The 26,333-nt window shown below is 53.6% G+C and overlaps 7 protein-coding genes across 7 annotated transcripts, besides 2 other annotated features; 2 read left to right on the top strand and 5 right to left on the bottom strand.

Moving 5' to 3' along the window:
- Window positions 1–827: part of a sequence feature (repetitive element) that runs on past the window's edge.
- Window positions 828–1,061: 234 nt separating this feature from the next.
- Window positions 1,062–2,531, top strand: CYME_CMG035C (probable Ran GTPase activating protein; the record flags this gene model as incomplete). Its single annotated transcript, XM_005535793.1, has 1 exon — window positions 1,062–2,531. One exon carries the CDS (start codon window positions 1,062–1,064, stop codon window positions 2,529–2,531), a length of 1,470 nt encoding a protein of 489 aa, XP_005535850.1.
- Window positions 2,532–2,745: 214 nt separating this feature from the next.
- Window positions 2,746–5,136, bottom strand: CYME_CMG036C (similar to WD-repeat protein; the record flags this gene model as incomplete). Its single annotated transcript, XM_005535794.1, has 1 exon — window positions 2,746–5,136. One exon carries the CDS (start codon window positions 5,134–5,136, stop codon window positions 2,746–2,748), a length of 2,391 nt encoding a protein of 796 aa, XP_005535851.1.
- Window positions 5,137–9,085: 3,949 nt separating this feature from the next.
- Window positions 9,086–9,343, bottom strand: CYME_CMG037C (hypothetical protein; the record flags this gene model as incomplete). Its single annotated transcript, XM_005535795.1, has 1 exon — window positions 9,086–9,343. The coding sequence occupies one exon, from the start codon at window positions 9,341–9,343 to the stop codon at window positions 9,086–9,088; it is 258 nt and encodes an 85-aa protein (XP_005535852.1).
- A 1,639-nt stretch (window positions 9,344–10,982) lies between these two features.
- Window positions 10,983–14,075: a sequence feature (repetitive element).
- Window positions 14,076–14,276: 201 nt separating this feature from the next.
- Window positions 14,277–15,851, top strand: CYME_CMG039C (aspartyl aminopeptidase; the record flags this gene model as incomplete). The annotated part of the gene is made up of 1 exon (XM_005535796.1): window positions 14,277–15,851. The coding sequence occupies one exon, from the start codon at window positions 14,277–14,279 to the stop codon at window positions 15,849–15,851; it is 1,575 nt and encodes a 524-aa protein (XP_005535853.1).
- Window positions 15,852–16,778: 927 nt separating this feature from the next.
- CYME_CMG040C (hypothetical protein) lies at window positions 16,779–17,018 on the bottom strand (the record flags this gene model as incomplete). Its single annotated transcript, XM_005535797.1, has 1 exon — window positions 16,779–17,018. The coding sequence occupies one exon, from the start codon at window positions 17,016–17,018 to the stop codon at window positions 16,779–16,781; it is 240 nt and encodes a 79-aa protein (XP_005535854.1).
- A 3,147-nt stretch (window positions 17,019–20,165) lies between these two features.
- CYME_CMG041C (unknown permease) lies at window positions 20,166–22,844 on the bottom strand (the record flags this gene model as incomplete). Its single annotated transcript, XM_005535798.1, has 1 exon — window positions 20,166–22,844. The coding sequence occupies one exon, from the start codon at window positions 22,842–22,844 to the stop codon at window positions 20,166–20,168; it is 2,679 nt and encodes an 892-aa protein (XP_005535855.1).
- A 1,811-nt stretch (window positions 22,845–24,655) lies between these two features.
- CYME_CMG042C (ubiquitin-specific protease) lies at window positions 24,656–25,996 on the bottom strand (the record flags this gene model as incomplete). Its single annotated transcript, XM_005535799.1, has 1 exon — window positions 24,656–25,996. The coding sequence occupies one exon, from the start codon at window positions 25,994–25,996 to the stop codon at window positions 24,656–24,658; it is 1,341 nt and encodes a 446-aa protein (XP_005535856.1).
- Between the last annotated feature and the right edge of the window lie 337 nt (window positions 25,997–26,333).

The following is a 26,333-nucleotide window of genomic DNA, read 5'->3' on the forward strand; positions in this document are numbered from 1 at the left end:
AATACACTTGTTTGAGGTTTGAAACACAATTGAAATCAAAACTATACTTGGATATGAAGCTCACGAAAATCTGACTTTTACAGCTGAACGACACGCAACTGATCAAGATCGCGTTTCCCTTCAACGGCGGCGGCATGCGCGTCGTGCCAGTTGACTACTGCCAGCTCTGCCAGATGCACTCACTGACCGCGATGCGTGCACCGCGCGAGACGCTACACGGATCGATGAAGGACACGTGTCCGACGTCGCATTAGCACATGCGTGTTCTCACCGACGCACTGCAGCGGAAATCAGGTGTCCTAGATCGGAAACTCACGTAGAGTGATCCCCTGCGCTAGGCTCTGTCGCTGGTGCCGAAACTACTGCCCATCGCCGTACTACCCTAGCATACAAGGGGATGCTGGGGCCTGGCACAAAACTCAGCGATGACTCCAGCACACGCGTAGCCATCGTAGCATCTTGCGCTTTTGTGGGTAAGGCATGCATCAACCTAGTCATTAGGAGTTTCGATAGTTGTATTTATCGTACACAAACTAGGTGTAGTCGTGTACCCGAGTACGAATAATATACGTTTATTCCCGATTCTTGTTATGCATGCCGCACGGACGCTGGAATGAGGAACAGATTTGAATTCTGCTTTTATCCGGCGTCATCGGCGGGCACTGATGACAGTTCAGTATATTGCCATGCTGCCGTCGTTGTCTAACTTATGGTGTCTGCTTCGTTCGAAGGATCCGGTGATCTTGGTAGAGGCATCGCACACATGTAGCGTGCATATGTAGCACCGCGTTCGACCGACGCATTTCGCCCGGAACGATCGAGGCACCAGCAGCACAAGGCGCTGCACCGACCTGAAGGACGGGCGGAGAGGCCCGGCAAGAGTAAATATTGTATAAAGTAGCATATTTAGGAATCTATATGATCCATTTTGCATACGCTGCACGAAACGCTTGTCGCACTTGCGAACGCTTTGCAAGCGCTATCCGACAGCGCGTTTCAAGGGCGAACGCGTGCGTCTCGACGTAAAACCCACTGTGTGGAGGCGCTAGGAGCGCTCTAGAATGCAGTCGCTCGTTGGATCCACTGCAAATAGAGACCCGGATGGCGTGGCAGAAGAGGCGAGACCTGGACACGTTGGTTTCGATCCGCAGCGCCCCTCGTTCTGTCTACAAGGGGAACGCGAGAAAATCGACGCTGAACGGGCACGGGCTCTCTTCACACCGCTTCGAGATGCAAGCATCGCAACAACCTCGGGAACAGAAGCTGATCCGAGCTTTGAACGAGTGTCGCTTTCGGGCAAGTCATTCGATGTAGAGGCGGCGGGCGTTGCTGCGGAGCATATTGCGCTGTTACGACCTGGTTCGGTGCGGTACCTACAACTGGCGGATGTGATTGCTGGCCAGTCCGAAATCGAGGCCCTGCAGGTGCTGGAGTTGCTCGCAGCAGCGTTCGCTGCTCATCAAGTGGTAGAGCTGGACCTCAGTGACAATGCACTGGGCGCTAAAGGTGTTCGAGCGTGCGCAGCGCTGTTCCAGCGCTCGGAACGGCTCGAAAGCCTGATCCTCTGTAACAACGGCCTCGCTGCAGACGCGATCAAGCTCATTGTGGACGCGTTGACGGGATCCGAAAAACGTGTATACCTCAAAAAACTACATCTCTTCAACAATCTATTGAAAGACGAGGGTGCCCTCGCTTTGGTGCCGCTTATCGAGCGAGCACCACTGTTGGAGGATTTCCGTTTCGCCTCGCTGCGGGTCTCTCGAGGCGGGAGCATTGCCGTGGCTGAAGCTCTGACCCGCGTAGCGCCAACGCTTAGACGCCTCGATATGACCGATAATGTTATCGGCAAGGACGGCGCGAAAGCGCTTGCCCAGCTCCTCGAACAACAGACGCACCTCGAGGAATTGTACCTGCGAGATTGCCTGCTCACCGATGCGGGTGCACGCTGTATTTTAGAGGCACTCATGCGACAGACGGAGCAACCGCGCCTTCGCGTACTGGACTTGTCAGGAAACGAGCTCATCGGCGCCGCAACTGGTTCACTGTTAGGCAAATTCCTTGAACATTGCGCCCCGACGCTAACACATCTGCGCCTCGACGAGAACGAACTGGGTGACGGGGGGGCACTTGCGATCGCCAATGCATTGGCCAGGGATCCGCAGCGTTTTCGACTCGTTGAACTCTCACTATATCTGAACGATATTGGCGGCCGCGCTGCTTTCATGCTCGTCCAGCGCTGTGTTCGGATTGCAAGTATGTGCGTCTTGAATCTGAACGGGAATCGTCTGGGATGCATCGCGCTAGAGCACATAGAGCGACTGGTTGCTGGTACACCTCTTGCATCCAGTTTTGTGGATCTGGACGAAAACAATGAATCCGAGGACGAAGATGCCACCTCCGATATCTTCCAGCAACTCCGCATCGTGGAGGGATCAGACTCGGCCGAAGCCGAAGCCGAAGCCGACGCAATCACCGCACAGTTGCACGATCTGCAGGTCACCACAGCACCCAATGCCAGCGAGGCGTCGTGATCCTGAAAACAAAGCGAACGAGTCAGCTATGAACTGAACGATACACCTGGAGCGCACTCCAGCATTTCGCTTTACATCCCTTCATGGTGCGGGTAACGCACCGCCAGCGACGGCGGTAGCTCAGTGCGAGCGCTGGCGCCTCGAATCCACGCGACTTCCAGAGAGGGAGAGGGCGCGCGCGATGCCGTACCCCTCGGCAACCAGAGCGTCCCGCTTACCAGATAAAGTCGCCAAGTTGATGCCGCTGTCGATGATGGACGTGATATTCACGGATACCCGATTCGGTGCCGACCATCAGTGAGGACCCGTGTCGCGCGAATCCCAGACCAGCGATATGTTCCTCCTGCTCTTGCCACGGTGAGCCTCTTCTGCTCGCTTCGTCGGAACGACCCGCGCTTGAGAGGTTGATGGTCTGTACTTGGTCGCCATAGGTTCTGGCACAGGCAATGTGTACGTATTTTTGATGCTCAGCAAAAACCAAAAGATCAACGTCGGCCTCTGCGGGGGAGAACTTCACTGAGCGGCATGCACTACGGATCGGGAACAGCGACTGGGTATAGTAGCGGACCAGCGGCTTGTTGAGAAAACGTGTATCCCATACACAGCACGTGCCGTCCTGGCTTGCGACTGCAAACTGCCGACCCGATGGATGCCAGGCAGCAGAGATGCCGGCATCCAGGGCCTCGCGCAGGGTGGTATGAAGACGAAACCCACCCCCCGTGCTTGGCGATAAGGAGTCGAAGAGGAAAACCTCAGCGCTATCGCCCACAGCGAGCAGTCGCTTCGCGTCCGGTGAGACAGCTGTGTAGTTGATATTTGTGGAACAGCGAATAACCTGGTCGGGTTCTAAGGTTCGTGCGCGGCGCTGTGATGCAAGCGTTGATGACGGTAATCCAGATGAAGCTGAATGTGCATCGTTTGTGGTGGACGCGACGTGACCTTCCCGCACGCGTTCCAGATCAAAGATTTTCACTGATTCATCGTTCGTTGATACCAGCAGGTATCGCGGAAGAGCGCCTGACCACGCTGTGGTCGGTGCGTCCCATGATGTTGCCTCCAGATACCAAGACTGCGTTCGTGCCGCGTCTGCCGGTGTCGGCGCCATGGTAAGCGCATTGTTCACCACACCGGCTCGCAGCTCGCCACAGAGCAACGTTGTGCAGTGTACTGAATCCGTAACTTCTGCCGTCCGACCCAGATGCGGGCCCCAAAACCCGCTCTGTTCAACAGCCAAGTCGTACTGTTGGTATCCCCAACGATATGAACCCTCTAGCTCTCGAGTTATGTGAGCGGGTGTCCGCTCCACTCGGCGGTTGAGATATGAGTCGTCGTCGTCGTCGTCGGTTAGATTTTCCCCCTCTTGCGGGTATGCGTCTGGTGAGCCATCATGATCAGCTTGGATGCCCTCGCTTGCAATGTGATTCAGGTGCCCAACTACCAGCTGACCACCTTGTCCGCCCACAGCAACGTACGGTTCCATGACGCATAGGCTTGTTGGCCAGAACGAATATTTTTGAAGTCTTTGCGAGCGGTAGCGCTTGTCTGTGGGAGCAGGCGACATCTCTCGCTCCGTTGGCATACTTGCCGATGGAGGACGCCTCAATGCAGATGGATGCGTGCTTGTTTCGAGTTGTCTACTCGAACGCTGCCAAGAATCTTGATTCAGCAAGGCGGTCGTGCGCCCAGAAGGCTCCAATCGAGGTCGCGGGTCCATCGCCTGCCGTGGATCTGCCGAGCGCCTTGATCGCGACCTTGCGGGCACCGTACGATAGTTATTCACTCCTGATTCTCTATCCTGGACAGATACAGGGCCAGTGCCGCCAACCCGAACGAGCCGAATACGAGTGTCTGCGCTAGGTGCTTCGCGGATCAATTGCGTAAGCATGCGCGCACTCTGCTCCAACTCCAAACGTAAAAGCTCATCGATCTGCGAACCCGCGAGCATCGTGGCGGCTTCGGCGCCAGTGAGTGGCATGAACAGCGGCAGAACACTCGCGTCTGGCTCGCTGTTCGCGCCTGCGGTGGAGCGTCGCGGACTGCGGTCACGTCGATCACTTGGAATCCTTCCCGCGGTGGCAGTACGCGTGGGCACGGGCAGGTATGCGGAGCTCACGTCGTTGTCGTCAGCATCGTCCCAGAGGTGAGATGCGTCATGAAACTCTGGCAGGTTGGCTCGCGCTGTCTCACCAGCATCTGCACGTCTCTGACGCTCTCGCAGTTCTCTCCGCAAAAGAAAAAGGTAGCGCTCACGAGCAAGGCTTTCGAGGGCATCGCGAACCCGGCTAGCTACACGTGCGCCAGCCGGGAGCGCCGCCGCTCGGACACTAGCTGTGTCTCCTTCTTGAGCTAGCGTGTGCCAGTACTTCAAGTCCAGCCGCCGAAGCGACCCCTCTGACACAAAGTACACAAACCGTCCCGTACCGAATGGATACGAAGGCACGTGAAGCAAGTCCCGCAGTTGCCAGTGCTGGATAGTACACGGCTCGTCGTAGAAGAGACAGGGCGAAACGGAAACAAAGTCAGCGGAGCTGTTAGCCGCGTTCTTGGTTACGACTCTCCAGACAGCACCAACTTCGGTCTCCGTCGGTGCCCCTGGAATCGTCATTGTACAACAACCTCGCAGGCACAAGAGTTACCAGCGAAAACAATGTAAACGCGTCACACTTGACGAGGCCCCAAGTAGCACGGCCTCCTCCGCAGACTCCGGAAGGCTAAAGCGCCTGCGCACAGCGCTGAAACACGAGCCGCGCACGCATCGCAGCGGCACGCATTGCACGCCTGCTGTCCTCGGCACGCATCGCAGCGGCCTGCGTGTATCCTGGATTCTACGACATGCGTCTGCGCGATGCGTCATAGCACCCCAGAATAGGCTGAGACTGGCACGAATGGCGACGGATAGCGCATCCTATCGTGGTAAAGGCACGGCAACGAGAGGTACAGAGACTTGAAAGGCGAATGATCTGGGCGTTGGGCAGTATATTTTTTGCGCGTGCATGCTTGTGTGCGGCTTGACATGTACGCGTTGCGGGGGTCTTGGGCGCGCTCCGGCCTGCACTGGCTATCAGGTCCGAGCGCGGCAAATGGGAAACTGCCGGGGGAATATGCGTGGTGGTGCGGAACGATGGGCACGCTCTCGGGTGCTGATAACCATGGCGTCTGCGGGGATCACTGCTTTATGTCAGCGGTTCTGTGCGCCGAAACACCCGAGTGTTCCCGGTCTGCAGTGCGCATTCGTTCATGCGATGATACATGAGAATGTCGCATAATGCAGCACGATTGACGTTAATCATTTGAATAGCCAAAGCGTCCCGAGTCTATGTATATGACGCTCCAGCGTTCGTGGTGCGTTCAGTCATGCGGTACCGTTCCAGTACCTTGCACCTGGAGCGAATCCAACGCCCTCTCTTCAAGCCGTTGAAGTGCTCGTTGGAAGTTGTTAGCGTTCTAGCAAAATACCCACACTGATGACGAAATCTGTCGAAATCACACCCTTGAAAACTTGCTCGATACGGATCCGTTGTGCGCTATGGAATCACGGAACATTTTCGAATGTTCATCGAGATGAAGTTTCGGTGCAGATAGTGCTTTCGTGTATTGTTTCTGGTAGAATTATACCATAGCCAGCCGCTCATTTTCGATAGCCTCGCCACCTGACGTTCGGGTATCATACCACGCATTATCTCGTGCAACTGGCTCTGTTTTAGAAGCTTATACTCTACCAGTTTCAGCGTGCACCCGCGCTCATGGTGCGTGCATGACATGCCGAACAAATCTGTGGGGATCATAGAGCATCGATCATTGCAGTCAATGTATGCTTTCGCGGAACGAGCAGGCATGCAGGCCTTGCGCGCTACCGCAGGTCCAGCGTCGAGAGCTCCCTTCACCGAACGACGCGACATGTCGGTCGTTTCCTGTTCCACCTCGTTGAACAAGATGACGAACGCACTGTTCTTGACTTTGTGCAATCGTTACTGTTGGTGGCCAGAGCGTGGTCTCATGTACACGCCCAAGAAATCGCCCAATCATCCATCAAGACGCTCGTGTATTCTCTGAATCGTAGAATCACATCGATCAGTCGAACGAGTTATGGTACGCGATGGGGAACGTACAACGCCAACGGGGTGTGCTTCATAAATTGCTCGATTTTCGGAACGTATTCCTTGTTGAATTGTTTCAGAGGAACGGGATGTACGACGATTTCAGAATGGTACTTCAGCTCCGACACTTTTTCTATATCTCCTGGTCATTTTGTGGAAGAATCACTGTTATCTTCGTACGGCGCTTGCTTTGACTCGTTCTCTTCCTGGCCGGGTAACATGGGTGCATGCGCTTTACTACATATCCGTATTATTCCGTGGTATTTTTGCACAACGGGTGATCCCTCGCACTGAATCTCGCCTATTGCATAGGTATATCTACAATGGTTTAAATACGCTCTCGTCATCGTAACCGTCGCGAGTACGTCCACAGATCGGAACGCGGCGTGCCGCTTTCCTCATGCACGAGAAAAGATGTAGCGGAGTAGTTCAGAATAGGTAAAGATACAGAAAAATTCGTGTAGGGGCTGAAGTATGGAGATTAATACAATTCTCGGTTGATCCGCGAGCGTGAGAATTGCGTTTGACAACAGGGAGAACGGCTTTCTCTCGATTTATCTGGGGAGAAACAGCTAAGACGAAGAGCAGCTTAACGCCAGTCTCAGCCGCGCACTCCTTGATCGCTTTTTAGTGATGAAAAGGGACGTTCTCTAAGAGCAAGAGACAGGAATATGCGATGGGGTAGCCTCGATGCGTGCTTCAACGAAGGATGAGATGCCGCATGATCCACTTCTTTGGGGAGTTGTAGGCGGGCACACGACAGTATCGACATTATGACTGAAGTTGTCGTCATTCTCGCTTGCTTCTTTTTAACGAGCAGAATTTTGACCCTTTTTGAGTACCCATGTAGAGTTCAATCAAATATCCCGAAAAAGATCTCATCGAGTGAGAAGAATGCGCGCCGATCCCGCAAGAAGTGTTGGCGTTGCAGCACGAAGACGTTCGTGTGTTCTTCCACCCGCAACGGTCTCTCACAGCAGCGAACTATCTTTTTTCGTCCGTTCATGTCTCTTCATCATTATGCATATCGACGGTATGGAATCTTTAATTATGTATCTTAATTGACAGTATTTTCTAGAGAACGCTTTTCGTGGAATGCTTTGACGAAGTCACCGTCCTGAAGATAGGAACTAAGAAGTTCTGCCTCGGGTGCACGACGTTCAGATTAAGGATGCTGAGAAGGATTGCTCACCTACCTGCCTAATCAAGAATGACCGACATGGAAAAGCAGCGCCGATTTTCGGAAGCTAGCTGTGACAGCGTGCGTCTTTCGGCGAAACTTTTCCAGTCTATAGGATACGTCACTTTTACTGAATGTTTGCAAGAAATAGCAAACAAAAACAAATAGGATATGCAGGTATAGGTGCTCCAGAATACACTGCTCGGAATATAACAGTGGCATCCCGAACGGATCCATGCATCGGCGGCTGCATTTCCGGAATAGCACTTGCGAGACACGACGCGGCCGTGTTGATCAATGGTGAACGCTTTCCGTGTGCTTTCGGCCTCTGTGAATGGCGCACACGCTCTAGTGCGTCCAAGAAATGATGGGTTTTATGCAGGTCAACGCACTCAATGTCCCGCATAGGTGAGAGTCTTTACGGATAAGCGGTTTCCGTTATCGACCCGGTCAGGCGTGAACAACCCGATACGATTACGCTCCGCACAGTATTTTTACATGCTGCCCGCATGTTTTCTAGATGGCCTGCCCATGCCAGTAAGCATGCAAAAAAGACTCGTATTCGGATGCGAATGTTTCGAGAAAGATCCACCACAAAAAAGCTTGAAGCGTTTCAGTGGCGCAGTTTGCTACTCATGCACACGTGGAAGCTCGTCGAGACGAGTCTACCTAGGCCGCGCATTCTATGCAGAAACTCACCCTCTGATCAAGTTGCTTTCCGCACCATCATCAGATGGCCCTGTGCATGCAATGAAGGATGACGAAATACACAAAATCGGATGCAGACGGTATGCGCCGGTCGTCGAAAGCCAAACAAGCTCCAAACCGATCAAGTGAAGGAGTCAAGCTTGATCGCTCCCGCCATGCGCCCCGCCCTGACCTCGCAGTGGACACAAAGCACTCCGAGGAAACAGCATTGTTTCGTGACCGACGTGCAAACCAGCCCGCGTTGCTGGCGATCGCGTGCATGTGTAGCATACTGAGTCTTGGGATACGCTTCCGTCCTATGCAGATCCGAATGGAACCGGGAGCAGTATAAGGACCGTGCCATTCTCGCCATATGCTCCGCCAAGGCCGGTATCCGAACGTCTTTGCCAACCATTCGCGAAACAAGAACCCAGTATTGACTGGAGTCGCAGACCAGTCGGGTCCCCTAGGCGAAAACTTTGTATAATATGGACAGGAAAACTGCCGCGCCGCCTTTCGCACCAGCGCTGGTGCCTTGACACTCATGAACGACGCCTGATAGCTGTGCAATCCGACAGCTTGTTTGTGATCTACACTTTGGCATCTGCACGCGATGATGAGGTTTGCGATTTTACCTGCTCAAGCTGCGCCCGCAAGCGCTCCAGTTCCGTCTCCACTCGCAGAGCGCGCTGGTCCACGTTGTGAATCTCCTCCTCCATACCACTAAAAGTCTCGCGGACGAGCGCGTTTGCCTTCAAAATATCATAGTGCAGGCGCAGAAACCCAAGTCCACCAGTAACCGTTGCACCCAAACAGAAAGCTGCGAGCCTGGAACGAAAGCTTGCCATGGTAGTGTCAGTAGACAACTGCGTTGCCAGTGCTGCCGCGTTGCTGGCGACACGCCCGCCATTGCGTTGCGCGCTATGCCCACATGGCGTTAAGATCGGTGTGCTCTCGTCTTTCCACTCAAGTCTGTGACACTCCTGCTGCGCTTTAGAGCAGGGGATCGAAATCATGAAGCAATGTACAGTATAGAGCGTAGACGAATTGCGTGTAGGGTATATTTTTTTAATGAACAGTTCAAGAAAGACCGCATTCCTCATTCGGTTGAGTCATAACCCAGTACTCAGATGAATGACGAGCACAGAAAGAGGATATGCGCTCCGCGCCAAAAATCGATACGCTCAAAGACTGGGTGCGGTCAATGGCAGAAAACGAGTCGTCGATCACCTTGCAGAATGCAAACGTGTCGATAGTAGCCGCGACGGTAGTCTCTGTTTCTCAAGTGCGTGTTCGTGTGCTCTGAAAGACTGGGATACAGTCTCAAAAAAGGAGTCCTAGTTCACGCACGAACAGCTTTGACCGAAATCGCAACTACAACAAAGTTCCTCGAGAGTTGCCATCGATATGAAGCACAGCAACGTCGATTTCTTTTTCCAGACGATGAGAGTTTCTTCAGATGAAACGGTTGGAATGTATTTGGGTATTCGCGGAGAAGGAGCCATTTTAATATACGATGGAGCTCGAAGAGAAGGCTAGTACAACGGCACCAACCACTTTGTCGGATCATAGCAGACTTTTCCCTTGACGTCTAATAATACCCTTCTATGGGACAACGTGGTATTTCACCATTCCTCTTCCGTTTGAGCATTTGCAGATTATATCGGGCAAGAGCTGCTTTTCATTCTTCCGTAAACTCCGCGGTTCAACCCCAACGAATGAAAGTTTCATATCGTGAAACGAAAGGATCGCTCCGCTGGGCGCATTGCTGGAGCGCTCAGCAAACTATGCCACACACAGAGACATATTTTTGTCTTTCTTCCACAAGTCTTTCACCATCCAAGCAGGTCCTCACCTTAAGACATAAACAAGTGCATTCATTCTCGAGAAATAAAAAAACCAAGGCATGAGCTCGTGTGCAGTCTTCAGAAGATCGAGACGAAGAGCAGGCAACGGAGTTCTTCGATGATAGACAAGCACGGAGAGGCGACAGAGCACCAAATGGCATAGAGGGCGCGACTTCAAGGAATACTCGCTTTGGTGAGTCTAAGCAGTGGCAATAACCCCTTGAGTTCGAGAACCGAGAATTTAATGCAGCTATTTATATCAGGAAATGTGCGGTGCCTAGGACGAGACCCGCGGAGCTGATACGAGACAAGTTTGTGGAGCAGTCTCTCGAGGTCGAATCGTAAAAGGAGAAACTGAAGCCGATCGCAGGATCGGTCGAAAAAGGCTGGGAGTCGTCTGTACTTAGGTATTAACTTACCCTACGTAGTTGCGCGACCTGTTTGTTTCACTGGCATGTATGCTCTAGCGATAGCCCGTACGTTCCGCAGCAATATTACTGGGAGTGAAAAAACAGCAGGCAGTCATCGAACGTTCGGGAGCGTATGAATGGCAGGGTACGGTTAAGCTCAAGGTTCGGCGCTTGCACAACTCCATAACGGCGAGGGTCGTGCCAGTGATCCGACAGGGTACACCAGCTGGCAGTATGTGATTTTGTCATGCGCCCCGATCCTGCCAGGCGAAATGCAAGGGTCAGCCGTCAAGGTACATTTAGACGCAGCATGCGCGATGCCTCTACCAAGATCACCGGATCCGTCGAACGAAGCAGACACCATAAGTTAGACAACGACGGCAGCATGGCAATATACTGAACTGTCATCAGTGCCCGCCGATGACGCCGGATAAAAGCAGAATTCAAATCTGTTCCTCATTCCAGCGTCCGTGCGGCATGCATAACAAGAATCGGGAATAAACGTATATTATTCGTACTCGGGTACACGACTACACCTACTTTGTGTACGATAAATACAACTATCGAAACTCCTAATGACTAGGTTGATGCATGCCTTACCCACAAAAGCGCAAGATGCTACGATGGCTACGCGTGTGCTGGAGTCATCGCTGAGTTTTGTGCCAGGCCCCAGCATCCCCTTGTATGCTAGGGTAGTACGGCGATGGGCAGTAGTTTCGGCACCAGCGACAGAGCCGAGCGCAGGAGATCACTCTACGTGAGTTTCCGATCTAGGACACCTGATTTCCGATGCAGTGCGTCGGTGAGAACACGCATGTGCTAATGCGACGTCGGACACGTGTCCTTCATCGATCCGTGTAGCGTCTCGCGCGGTGCACGCATCGCGGTCAGTGAGTGCACCTGGCAGAGCTGGCAGTAGTCAACTGGCACGACGCGCACGCCGCCGCCGTTGAAGGGAAACGCGATCTTGATCAGTTGCGTGTCGTTCAGCTGTAAAAGTCAGATTTTCGTGAGCTTCATATCCAAGTATAGTTTTGATTTCAATTGTGTTTCAAACCTCAAACAAGTGTATTCAAGCGTTTTTTCGCAGTATATAACAGAAGCGTTCAAAGAACGTTCTTTTTCAAAAAAAGTCTAAAAAAGGAAAGTTATGAAAAAGCAAGTCGACGATCCTGGAGGCCCAGGGTCGCCGGCTGCCAGAGAAAAAAAACAAAAAACAGTGCCGAGTCCGGAAAAAAAGGAAGATAAGAAGGACCGAAGAGGGGAGGCCCTACGTCGAAGGCGGCAAGAAAGACACCTGTACGACGAAATGGTAGTGAAAGCCGGTCTTCTTGGACATATCAAGGATTCGTACAGGGAAAAGTTGCGAGGCGCCATCAAAAAACGTGCCTAGTCGTACTCCAAGCGTATTGCCAGGGCGTCGTCAGGACTGATGCATTTGGCGAGGGAGATGTATCGCGATGTGACGCACATGGAAACAGTCGAGATTCCAGAGGGAGTTTTCGGCAACCTTTATTCGACACCTGATGGTTGGCGCAGGGAACACGCGGAGGGAAAATGTGCTAGTGCATGCCCTCCACGAAAAACACCCCTTTTACAGCTTCGAGGGTACTCGCTACAAGGGTGACCGGGATATGTACACCTACGGGGCGAAGAAGTACCTCACGAACCTGAAGAACCATCTGACAATGGACCTCGAACGTTTCATGATACGCGCCGTGGTTGCACTCTACCCGCGCATCTCTCGCAATGGAAAATGGACGATTATCAATGGCATCATGAAAGATCGCAAGCGTGAAGATGAGGTCGAATTTGTCGACAAGAAGGCGTCAAAAGTGAGCACGAATGAAGCTTCTGCGATCCGTACGGTTATACAAGAGCATCGTGCGGTACTGGGGCTACCGAATCCAACAGACAAGGTATCAGAGTTGAGCAAAGATCAGGAAAGATACGATCGCCTCATTCTGTGCTATTTCGTGTTTCTGGACCGAGAGCTCGAAGGCAAGGCAGCGGTGATGCTGCGTGAAGAGACAAATGAAGAGTGGGAGAGACGGAAGGATTTCCTAATGGGGAAGCGCTTCAACGTAGTCCCATTGTCCAATATCAAGTCACATTTTGGGACTATCGACTCCGGAATCCTTCATGGCATCATGAAGGAGATCTGTTCGGAGTTCAACGTTAGCAGGGAGGACTTCGCCGGCGAGAACCGGGAGACGTACTGGAAGAATATCTTCAATTTTAAACGTCTGAGAGTGAGCAAGCAAAACTTGTTCACTTTGATGATTGAAACCGATGGAGTAGCCTTGTGTATACACTATCGGCGGTTGAAGAGAGCCCGGCCAGTCCCTCCCTCGGCTGCGCCCGTCACGAAGGATGAAGACAAGGAGAAGGCGGGTCCTGCGACGCAGGAGGTAGAGGATAACGACCTTGTCGTTGGCGCAGCGAAGCATGAGGAAAACAAAGAGGAGGATCCTGCGACGCAAGAGGTAGAGAATAACGACTTTGTCGTTGGCGCGGACCCCGGAAACACAAATATCATAACCATCGCAGTACCCCAGCGTGCGGAATACGGTACGCACAGTAAATTACGTCAGAACGACATGCGTCGTTTGAGGTTCTCGAGAGCGAGATACTACCGAGAATCCGGTATAATGAATGCAAGGAAGAAAATCGAGATAGAGAATGCTGGATTGAAGAAGCACCTGGAAGCTATGAGCAAGGTGACGAGCCGCGCAGCGGACTTTGAAGCTTTTCTGAAATGCATGGATGTTCATGTTGCTCCTTGGGAGGCGCTGTGGGAAGAGTATACAAAGCCCCGGTGGGCTCGTTTGCGTATGAATCCGTATTGTGGTAAGCAGCGGGCGTTCGCGAATTTTTTCAATGAGTTGAGTGCCTTGAAGGAGCATGAAAGTCAGAGGCTCGTAGTAGCATACGGAGCGGGGCGCTGGAAGACCCACAAAGGGACTCCGCCAGCTCCAACGACAAGAACGTACAAGGAGAATGCACGGCGTTTTGTTACGATACGGATAGATGAGTTCCGAACGTCCGATACACACCGTGAGCTGGAGTGTACACTTCAAAGGGTCGAGATGGAAAAGCGCCAGGGGAGTCCTGAAGACATAGCAAAGTACGGACCGCTGCCGGAGGTGCAAATGGAGAGGAGAACAAAAGTGCGAGGGCTACTCGCATTCGTAAGTACAACCAACGACGGCAAGAAACGTATGCGGTTTGTGAACCAAGACTTTAACGCCGCCGTCAATATACGGAGATGCGCGGCGATTGAGAAAAGACCTCCACAGCAGACAAGAGAGAACTTTGTTGGACAACCTCTCAAAGTCCAACTATATGAGAAAAAGTTGAAACCAGTGGTGGGTGGCCTGCCCAGCAAGGCTGGGATGCGTCTGCCCGTCAGCTGGAGACTGCTTGTCCGGGGCGCGTTCGCCGCCACTACTGTGCACCACTGGCGGCAGCGTTTTTCTTTAGACAGGCTTTTGTTTTCGCTGCCGTCGTCCTCCAGAAGCAAAATGAACGCTGAACCAGGTGTTCCCAACTCGGACCACAACCGCACACGACAAATGCCTGGTGGGAACACAACCGAGCAGGACGCACTCGCCGATCGCTTGCTTCGCTTTCTCGATGCGTCACCGTCTCCGTACCACGCAGTCGAGACCGCAAAACTGCTTCTAGAAACAGCTGGCTATACTGAGCTTCGGGAGGACTGTTCCTGGTTGGGGCGAGTTCATCCCGGAGGACGCTATTATACGACACGCAACGAGTCAACAATCGTTGCCTTTCGAGTGGGGCGAGCGTTTCACGTCGACGCGGTGAACGGCGGTGAGCTCCGACTCGTTGGCGCGCACACCGACTCGCCGTGCTTTCGAGTCAAACCACGAAGTCGCGTGAGCGACGCAAATTATGAAAAAGTTGCAGTCGAGTGCTACGGGGGCGGCCTCTGGTACACCTGGTTCGATCGCGACCTCAAGTGTGCTGGGCGGGTCATCTGGCGCTGTGCGTCCCCAACGGACCCGGCACAGGGCACCAGCCGATCGACCAGTTGGCAGTGCACACTCGTTCATGTACGGGAACCCATTTTGAGAATTCCATCATTGGCAATCCACTTAGATCGAGAAGTGAATCAGGGCTTCGCCCCGAACCGACAAACGCATTTGGTGCCGGTTGCCGCCACCGCATTGAACAGAACAAAGTTGCCACAGTGTCAAGAGCGCCATGCCACTGCACTTACGGGAGCAGTTATTCACACTCTTCAACAGGACATCATGCCCGTTAAAGAAGATCCGATGAGCATCACGCGTGATGCAGGCGGTATCGTTATTCATGACTTTGACCTCTGTTTGGCAGACGCACAGCCAGCGAGCATTGGTGGCGTTCAGCGGGAGTTCATCTTCGCTTCGCGTCTAGACAACCTGTTTTCCTGTTTCGCGGCACTCGAAGCGCTCCTCTCCCTGGATTCCGAGGCTGGGGTGGAAAGCGGTGCCGAGTCGGCGGTCTGCATGGTTGCGCTTTTCGACCATGAGGAGTGCGGTAGCGGTAGTGCGCAAGGCGCTGCGTCTCCGCTTGTCAGCGACCTGATTCGACGTGTTCTAGCGTGTTTATGGACGGGGAAAACGGATGCAGGCGCTTTCGAGGACGCTGTTCAATACACGATCCGCCGCTCATTCTTGATCAGTCTCGATATGGCGCATGCTGTCCATCCAAACTACGCGGAAAAGCATGAGAGTGGCCATCAGCCGCTCTTAGGCCATGGCCCTGTTCTGAAAGTCAACGCAAACCAGCGGTATGCAACTGACGGGTGGAGCGCTCATCTCCTCCGCGCTGTTGCCGAATGCTGTGATTCACCTATACCGCTGCAGGAGTACGTTGTGCGGAACGATATGCCTTGCGGCAGCACCATTGGACCCATTGTAGCTGCTGGTACCGGCGTACGAACTGTTGATGTAGGTGCACCAAGTCTTTCAATGCACTCGATTCGGGAAATGGCGCATGTACGAGATCTATGGTACACCGTCAAGCTTTTGCAAGCGTTCATGCGATGTTTCGGTGAGGTCCGGGCGTCGCATAATACAGCGTGCGTGACGTAGGTGCACAGATGGGGAATTACCGTTCGAAACGCGCACAAATGATGAGCTGACCGTGAATGATACGTAAAGAGAGTCCGTTGCACGATCTGCTGTCGATTTCTGTACGCTACGAGCTACAGGCAGACTTTTATAGCGCACCCGTTTCGCGGAGACATCCAGCATTGCATATGCAGGGAAAACCTGTTCCACGAAACCGTCGCAAAGCTTGTTCGCTTTCGCTCTTGATCAAAAAAGCCCAGGTCACGAGCGCGGTCGTGCAAGACGCCAGCAACAACCCACCATGGTCAAAAGATGGATCCGCAGCTTGATCGAGCAACATCCGATCGAGGTTCGCCGCTGTCAAGACACCTTTGACGCCACGAATCGACCGCTGTGGTGCGTCTGTCTCCAAAGTGGCTCCAGAAGTCAGGCTCGCCGGCAAAAAAGCATCCTCGATACCAGTAATCGACCGCAACGGGAGGTGCTGCATACGACTCTGTCCGAGAGAAACCAAATCGAATCCGTCGTTTCATCAGCAGCTTCAGTTGGTCGCGGGACAACGCAAAGCCCTTCTTACGTCCAGAAAAGCTCGTGCGGAATCAGCAGGGACACAGAAGCGACAGCCGTGGCGACAGCAGGGAGCGCAGCTTGCCGTGCAGCAGCCCCTGAAAGCCAGCGCTCGTCTCCGTCTGCGCCGTACGAGCTGACTGTTACGTGCAGCGAAGCCACAAAATACCAGCGATGGGTCAGTCGAGTTTTGCACGTAAAAAGATGCAAAAAGAGGAGCACATAAAGACTTCTCTAGCGCGGATAGACCGTGCGAAGGTAAGCTGTACGACGCTCTACCGAGAGCGCTCAAAAGTACTCCTGCCACAAACTGCTGTCCACCAGCAAATCTCTAGCGAATCGCAGCGACCTTGTACCACGCTTTCAAAGACGTTGCTCATCCTAAAAACGATCAGGGCCACCGCAACCACGAATCGCTGTTCCTACCGCAAGGAAGAAGCCAAACACAGCTGCTCCACCAAGGGTCGCCCGCGCCGCCAAACCAACGCGTTGCGCAACAGAAACACTTCGGTACCGCGAGGCCTCGTAGCCACCGAAGAGAGCGCCAAAGGTAGCTCCAACAGCACCACCTAGCATAGCGCCGTACTCGATCTTACGCAGGCATGCGTCGTTCAAGGCCATGACGCTAACCACGCGACTCGAAGTACGCAAAGCAGCACGGCAGGCGATGCGCAGCGAAGCAGGCAGTCGCAGCGCTGCCGCGAGATTCCAACTGCGCTGCACGGCGAGGCAGATGCCTGTTTGTTCAGACGTGATCAAAACCAGTGTCATGAAAAATAGCCTCTGTTGCACATGGAAAGACAAGGCATAGATGGGGTTGTGGAATATCAGAGGGTATGGGCAAAAGATGAGCATCGCACGGGGCTCGTGCACAAGGCTAACGCGCACCAACGGGTTTCGTCTGTTGCAAAGATTCTGCCCCCAAGACAGATACGTACCGGGCAGCATGGCTTTTGGATGCACGGGCATGACGAGGCCTCTTGGGAAAACATACGCTGTACCCTATGATTATGAGCAGTAGCTGCCCGATCGAATGCGTCTGGTCCGAGGCATCAATCGAACGCCTGAGCTAAAACGTTGATGGCAGCGGGCTCGACACCCATGCTCGAATACTATAGAATGGCTCCAGTTGCCGAGCTTGTGCGTGATCACCAAGGTTTGGCTCTTTCTCTCTAGTATAATCAGCACCATCCAATGCAGGATTTTTATGCGAAAGCTCCCTCTTCCTGTTTCTTTCCTCGGATTTGAGGATACCAGTCTCTCCTACTACGCGAGCTTCTTTTTCGTCAGTCATAAAATCTTGATGGCGGTACTCGAGTCCCGATTTCACGGTTTCTACCTACTACTGACGATGCGTTTGATTCATCGACGGTATTTCCGACCAATGCTTCATTTGCCATGTCCATCTTCTCGGCATGCGGCCTCGATGTGCTCGTCGCAGCGGTGATACGTTCCTGTGCTCAGCAGTTTTCAAATGTACAACGCAGTTGCTTTCCAGAGCGCAAACTGCGGGGCCCGGACGCTTCATGTATCGCTCAGTACATGCCCTTGAGAGATTCAGAGGGCTTGCCTCGATGCCCTGCTTTGCTCCGCCCAGAGCCGTATCTACGATCAGGGGCTTCTCCCGGGCGATGCTGTCGGCGAGTACCCTGTTCGATATACGTGCAAGAGCTCGCCGCGCCGTGTTATGCAGCGTTTATAGAACGTGATGTTCTCGAGTACGGAGAGAGTACCATAAAGAGAAGCTACGCCAGAGATCAAGTCGAGCAAGTTCGATCTGTCCACGGTTCCGTCACACAGAGCGACAACGCACGCTCCAATGGAAACGACCGCAGCGATCACTTAAATCCGAGGCCAGCACCCATTTTACGTGCAAAAAGACGAGGCAGGAGCACCCCGGAGCATATTCCGTGAGCGCTTCTATCCTGATGTAGGATATTGTTTCAACGATGACCAAAAATTATGGCGACTTTGTTTTTCGAGTTACCCAGGTAATTCTATACAAAATAATTTAGTTAGATTTCGGCATGAGTCTGTGAAAAAGTCGTCAAGGCACGACGTCAAGCTCGTTTCCGCATCAGTACAAAAGCGCGAAATGATACGCCCACGATTAATCTTGAAAATTAAAGATAAGAAACCACAACACTTCGTGTTTTGAACATGCTCCACACCAGAGAATGAGAACAATGGAGACTTTGAAGTATGTAGAGCACAACGATTTCCGTTTTTTTAAAAAGCATTTTTGGAAAGCATTCAAAATCATCTTGATTCCGGGTATGGAACAAATTCCAGCAGCAACGTTTCGAGCGAGCAACTCTGAAACGACAACCGAAAATTCTAGCACTGGGCATGGATTTGCAAGACGCTATTGCTGTGCTAACAAAGCTGATGCTTCATATGGAACATGGATCAAATAATCCAAAGACAGAAGCAGTCTCATCAGTCGAACGTACCAGTTCACAATGAAACGATTGCAGCGCATCATCGGTAAGCGAACGCACAGCAGCTTGGCGGGAAAATCCTGCAGAGCTGCGTGTTGTCGATCGATGCGTGCAGCAAGTCACGCATGATGCGCTTCTCGGGTAGTCCCGCACGGTAGACAGAGGCGGTGCACAGCACCCACGAGAATCGTTTGATAACCGCGTTGTTCATGGAAACCCCCGAATTAGGTTGTAATTCTGATCTAACGGAAACGCGGGAGGTTCTAGAATACGTCCTGCACCTCGCTGAGGAAGTAGAACGAAACCGCGGGGGTGCCGTGCGCTTCGAGGATACCGCTTTACGAACGGTGGCGGAACTCGTTCGAGCGTATGTGACCCAGACACTAGTGCCCGACCTGGTTGCGTTTGCCAGGCACGCTAAAAGACAGCGGCTCCTTGCAGCCGACGTTTTGCTCTGTGCTCGACGAAATACTGACCTACGAGTCGCACTAGAGCAAAAACTGCAGCGACCCGACTTTGAAAGCGAAGCAGATACCACCGCCGACATGCCGCTGAACGAGCCGCAGCCGGATGATGCTTTATTCTAGTGACGCGCGGGGCTTGTTGCAGAACCATATATCCCTAAGTTGTCTACGGCAATGAATATCTCACAGACGGGTGGGTTTCACGGCCGAAGCGCGCCGCTCGGAAGCGACACTGGACACCACCCAGCATCAGCTGCTGCTGCTGCCGCCTGCGGGCGCCAGACCGCACTGGCCATAGGCTGTTGCGCACCTATCGAAGGCGAACCAGCAACGATCCGTAGCTCGCTGCCCGGCACTGCCATGCGAATAGTCAACGCGTCTCTGCGGGCGAGTCGTCGGCTCATACCCGCATAGATTTCACGCCATACTTGGGATGGCGATCCGCGACGTCCTGCATTAGATTCCATCCGGCGGTGTCGCTTGGGAGCCTCGAATCCGTTGCGGCTGCTAATGTCACCCGTGCGACAGTCATCGACCAGCATCCGAGGAACGGGCGGCTGCTCGGCGTAAGCAGTCTGCCTGTCACATTCAGCCTGGAGTAGCTGGCGGCAATGAGCCGCGGGCACGTGCCCTCCGCATAGCCAACATATCCGCACGACTCGCCACGATTCAAGCATATCAGATGACACGGGCTCGCTGGTGACGATGCCCATGTCAGGTGCGCAGTCAGTCTTCACGAGGGGAGATCTCCACTTTTCGACCCTGCTCAGGTTGTTGCGAAACCACGATCCAGGCACTTGCTGAACTAGTCACCTAGGGCGCGCTGCGCATGGATTCGTCCGTCGCTCCGTCCTAGAACTAGGTCATTCAGCAGGAAGGCGTTTTGCGCTTTTTCCTGTGCGCTCTGTCGAATCATTCTCATGGTATGGGAACGGGCTTCCCAGAAAAATAATGCGCAAGAGCGCCGCGAATGGGATGTGCCATCGGCGCTGCATGAAACAAATAAGGTAGTAGCATCCCCCGGAAAACACGAAGCTGAAAAGAAAAGCGCACCTCCAAGCCGCATCTACCCATGATAGTTGCCTACGAAGCAACATGCTCGCGAGGCGCTGTAAGAAACGAGTTATCGAATAAGCAATCGCTGCCGAAAACCACCTGAGGAAAAAAGCATGAACCTGAGCAAGGTGATCGAGCATCGTGCTGAGAAGCTGCGCCCCTAGAAACTGAGTAAGACCTATCGCCGCGATCCCTAGCGTGAGCTTATACGCGAAGTAGGCGACCTCATTTTCGCCCTTTCCCCGGATATCATACCAGTACGTTGAATTCCATTCGCGGTAGAGATCCAGAAAGCGCAAACTGGTGCGCCGCAGCAGGAAATAGTCCGCGAGAATGATCCCCGTCAGCGTTCCCGCTAAAGCGCCCATCACTGGCAGCACAATCCGTCGCAGACCCGTGGCACCCAAAAAGAGCGTGACACCGAGCGAGCTCGCGGCCAGCGACGTGGCCCCAATGGCAAGCACTGCGGTGATTGCCCGCGTGAGCAACCCGTGACCAAAGAACTTCTCGAGCGACCGGCGTGCTGGCATTAGATGCACGGCATTGTTCGAGAGAAGCACGGCTCCAGCAAAGCACAGCGCTGCAGCGGGCCGCGTCCAGGCAAAAGCGTCCGCAATGAGCGTGGACGGGGCGAACAGCCGCTCCAGAGAGTCAAGTGTTGAAGCGCCCCAGAACAACTGACTCAGATAGCTCATCGCAAAGATCGTTGGAACAACGCCCAGCGCCACGCCCATCAGTTGGTGTGTCTGGTCCTTGGCTCCCTTTGCAACATCGCCATACGTCACAATGGGCAAGGCTAGTGCGCTCCCCACGAGACAAGTAAGCGGAAGCATCATCGAGGGATCGAAGACGCCATAGGCAGCTGCTCGTTCCAATACACCACTCCAGACAGAACGATTCCATCCGGTCGCCGGTAACGATGCGACCAAGCCCGGCACTAGGCCCGACGCGGCTATGAAAGACCCAGATAGCCACAGCACAGGTGCAACCGTGCGGCTCAAGATAACTGCCCTGCCAACGTTTCTAGCATAACGCGGCACACTGAGAGTCGTTTGCGCTGAACGCGCATCCTGTTGTGGGGTCAATCGAAAAAGCCCCCACAAGGGCGGCTCTTCCGAATACGGCGTCAGTGTCATCAACGTCTGTTGCCTGGCGAGTGGCCCGCTCTGGCTCAGCAGCACAAGCTGCAACACATAGAAGACCAGTTTCCCCGTTGACCGAGCAATCGCTGGTTCTACGCGCACCGTCGAAAGCCAGGGAGGACAATGCCGTGCGAGCGCCGTCAACAACGGGCTCATCCCAGCAAACGCTTCTGCAAGACATGCGGCTCCAAACGCTGAAGTGATGCTGTAGATCAGCACCGCTATCATAATTCGCGTGCAGCAGAATATCAACCTGCCGCCCCGATGACCAAAGGCGGCTCTGCTAACGACGCCCGTACTGGTGCCGTATCGTGTCGTAGGATGCACTAAGAGCGCCGTCAAAAGCACAAGAGCTAGCGACGCAAACGTTAGCGTCAACACAGACGCAGACATGCCGTGCCAAGCTAGCACTTGTACAAGCTGAGGCAGCGCTCCGCCGTACCTGGACCCCGCAACCCCATCGGATGCGATTTTCTCTGCCAGTTGGCTCGCGATGGGAGCCCCTGCCCAGCTCATTGCATTGAGCGCACATAACAGCCAGAGCGCACCATTATTGATTGTCTGGGTGAACCACCAGAATGCGAGCGAGAAACCATGCTGTGCTCGCGACCTCGCTGGAAAGTACTCGCCAAGCGTGCACTTCCAGTCCAGTTCGCTGGGTTGTACGAGCGGCTCGTACGGCTTCGAGCCGCCGCCGCGGAAGAGCCATCCGAGGCCCCAGGCAACGTCGGCGATGAGTAGCAACAGGATACCCAGTTGGACGGGGCGCTCAAGTCGTAGTGCTGCAGGAAAGTGCGGTGAAACAAGCCAGATAAAAAGAAGTACATACGCTGCGAGCCACGAAGCCGAAACATAGCGACCCAGCAATCGAACACGAGCGCGAAAGAGCTGAGAGCGCAGCATCCACAGAGCGTGACCCCAGGTCGACTCGCTTTCACTTGCATCCAGGGTTTGTGCTGGAGGATCAGCGTGCACTCTTGCTCGATTCGCGTTGGGCTCTACGTCACAATCTCGCCAAGTTGAGAAACCGCCGCGCCGCACCTGAAGCCGCCTCACTCGGTGCACAGCCTTGACGCAGGGCTTAGGTCCTAGCTTGGCGTCTACTGGTGCCCAGCTGCTTCTTCGATAGGTGCCGTACCAAGCATCAACGACCTGGAAACACTGGACGCAGCTGCCGACGAAGCCCAGTGCCCTATCCGCGCTCCAGGGTTTGCCGATCGGCACCCAGTGCGACCGGCAACGAGTACGTTCCCCGCCGCGACACCAAAGTAGCGGTTGTAGTGTTCCGGATACCCTCACTTCTGAATATGGATCGCAGCTCCCGCGAAAGCACCTCGGTTGCATTGTCCCGTGACACGACAGCACGTCGACGGATACCCGCAAGGCACCAGCGGCAGCAACAAAAGCAGTACAGAATACTTGACCGCTGCAGCGACGCGTCGTCAGCCACAGACGTCTGAGATTGCAATGCATCCCCGAAGCGCTCGCTCTGCTCTTTTCGTGGTATTGCATTGATGAGCTTTTCTTGAATGCGTATTGTTCACGATTGGAGTGAAGCAATGAGGGTCTACGGATGCATACCTAGTTTTCGTATTCTTGATTGTCTTTTATCGAATGGCTTCTTCGACTTGACATCGCAGGATTTCGTGAGAGATCGCCAGAATCGACATCACTTGCGAGGCCCTGAACGTAGCGTTCGTCAAATAATTGAGAACATGATCCAGTGTATTGGTAGAGGCGTCCGCTCTACTGCTTTCTTTGTGTGCAACATGCTCAAATCATGCATGCTTCAAGTTTTCCATGTTTTTGTTACGTAGCAGCTGTAAGGTACAGCAATTCTCGCAGCTGCATTTGCGAGGAATATGATTGACATCTTAACTTGGCGACTGTTTCTAACGCGCATACCGAAAGATCTCAAATTTTGGTAACTCCAATCATCGGGTCGGTTCGAAAGGAAAATCCTCCACTGGCTGAGACAATTGACGAAACGAGTTTCGGCATCTGTTTGGTGCGTCTCACACTGTATACTTCCACCGTCTGCCGTCTTTTCTCGCAGCATACGAAAGGGTGCTGGGCTCGAGCTTGAAATCGACACAGCGATCGATCCTAGCGGAGCGGGTGTCAACGCTACCAACAAGGGCGCGTCATCGAATCGACTTTGTTCGATTTTCCCCAAGCCTGGAATTTCCTTTCGGTACTCGACTCGTACTGGGCAGCAATTCGTTCCAGCAATGCTCTATCAAGTGGTTTAGCGTGCACGTGCGCGTCCAGCGGACAGTCTACTCGTCCAGGGTATCACGCAGCACTAGCCCGCGATCGTAAGGCCCCGACCGGGTGCCGCAAACCATGGCATCAGGGCAAACCTTCCGGATCCATCGACGACATGTACGGAGCGATGAAGCACACCTCGAAGTCGCAAAGGATCGCCCTCAGAGAATCAGGTGTGGTGGTGGACATCCTAGAGAACACCTGGCCGCGGTCAAGTGTCACCACTGCGAATGGCGTACCAATGCTGTATGCGAACTGGATCAGCGTCTCAAACGAAGTGTAGATCACAGCTTCTACCAGTGCATGGTATTCGTCGGCAACAGCCGGATACATCGTAATGGGCCTTTAAAACTGTCATGAGCATGCTTCGAGTGCTGCCAGCAGAACTGGTGCGACAAGGGCACCGGCGTATTGAAAGCCGGTGACAAGAGAGAGGCAATGAACGTAGCTTCGGAAAATGCCCCGCATATGCTATCGCTTCTGATAGCCCGAGGGTGCCAAAACTCTACCTTATGCGCCAGTTTTGGATACCCGTTCCATTGTATTCCGATATGGACGTAGCGTCACCACTAGCACGGTAGTGAATGCTTTCATCGAGGTATCCATGGACAACATTGGAAAGAAACGCTACCTGAATCCAGATCAAGCGACATGATGCGTCTTGGACCGTGGGTTCGGAGCCGCAAAAACGCGGACGCAACACCAACTTGGATATGCTGCGCTCCAGCAGGGAACACGACGTTCCGCATGATACACGTCTCTTCCGAGGCGAGATGCCGCATCCTAGATACCGATGCGACGAACCTGGGCGTTGTCGCTCAGTAGCCTACGCATGATGCCGGACATCCTCAATGAAATGCCAGTCACAACTATGTGCGCAAAAAAACTCAAGCGACCGGATGGTGTTCGCAATCATTTGCGCCATTCGATGACTCCGCATCTCGCCGGATATAGAACAGAATATAACCGCAATCGCTAGAGCATGAACCGGTAACGCTCTGGCCACTCTCTGAGATGCCAAACACTTCCTGGAGGGAGTAGTCCTCCACAACCTCTACCTGGTCGTCGTCGTAGAGCATCCAGATGCCGCCGCTGCTCTTAGCCAGCGTAACATAATGTCCATGGCTGGGGCCTGCACCCACGTGCACCACCACAGAGAATAGCTCGTAGAGGCCATCCACGTCCTCGGCGTCATCACTGACGTTGCAAACGCGAAGCTCCATCGGAAACGAAATGCGATAATTCAGTTTCTTGTACAAGAGCTTCATGTTCGCCTCGAGAAATTTGAAACGCTTCAGATGCAGCGCCAGAACTTGAGGCACTCTGCGAATGAGCATGCGTTTCTCGGCCTCCTGCAGCGTTCGACAGACGTTGCAATAGAACTTGTCGCCAGAACGCAACATCTCATGGGCAGAAAAGTTTCTTAAGCAGGCAGATATAGAACTATGCTGCTCAATATCAAGACTCAAGTCCAAAAAATGCTCTTCACGCCGCGTTATCGTCTCACAGCCCAGACATCGCGTTTCGTTGACGAGCTCGCCTTGGAAAATGCGCTCGACGAACGTTGTAAACTGCTCCTCTGAGCTCACGCCGCCTTGGCTAGGCTCAGACGCCAACAGGTGCATTCGGTGCTCCTCCTTCAAAAGTTCAGAGCACTGATTCAAAAGAAAATTCAAGAATTCATGAGAGTCGTGGTGCATGTAGCCTGCGAAGAGGTCACTCGTTTGTCGCACTCGGGCGATGAAGTTCCGCGGTTCAACCAGACCGGTGTACGTGGCGGTCTGTGGAGCCAGTACTGTGCCGTCAAGCACGCCTGTGTTCGGAGAATGTCGAGCAAGTGCCGCCACAGACACGCTTACAACGGGACCGTTCGAGTTCTTTCCCTTGAGGCCGTGGAGCTCTGCAAAGAGATCCGCCAGTGCTGTTAGCACGTTCTCCCGATACCCGGCTTGGTTATTGCGGTAGGGATAGTTGTCGGGGATCAGGTCGCCCAGCGCCACACCAGACTTGGTTCGACGTCCGCGTTCGCGTCGACGCTGCAGCTCGGCGAAGAAAGTCAAAACTTCCCGACGAAACGGTTCGCAGAAGTAAAGCGCTTGGATGATCGAGTTCGCGTAGCAAGTGTTACCGTAGTTTACCAGGCCGCAGTACCGTTCTCTTCGAGAGCTGGGGAGTGATCGAGCGTGGTTCTCGAGACGAGAACGCATTGTAACAGCCCCGTTGGCCATGGCTCGGTCGCTACGACTCGCTACGAGCCAAGCCAGATGCACAAGCTGACTCTCTGCACACACGGAAACCTGCGAGCCTTAGAGAAAAACGCCTAGAAGCTAACCGCTTCTCGCGCGAAGCCAAGTCCAACTTGCCGTGAACAAACCTACCTTTCCCGATCTCCAAGGGTAGACGCGTCTCAGGAAGTTGCTTTCAGACCGTTCAGCGTTGGCAGAAGCATACCTGGTGTCCAAGAGCAGGCTGTAGCAGGACGTACCAGATCGATCGATGAATCGCTGCGCGGGAGGCGTCTGACCTGCAAGATCAATCGAAAAGCAACTTGTTCTGGATATTTAT

This window comes from Cyanidioschyzon merolae, chromosome 7, assembly GCF_000091205.1.
Source record: "Cyanidioschyzon merolae strain 10D DNA, chromosome 7, complete genome".
Lineage (NCBI taxonomy): Eukaryota > Rhodophyta > Bangiophyceae > Cyanidiales > Cyanidiaceae > Cyanidioschyzon > Cyanidioschyzon merolae.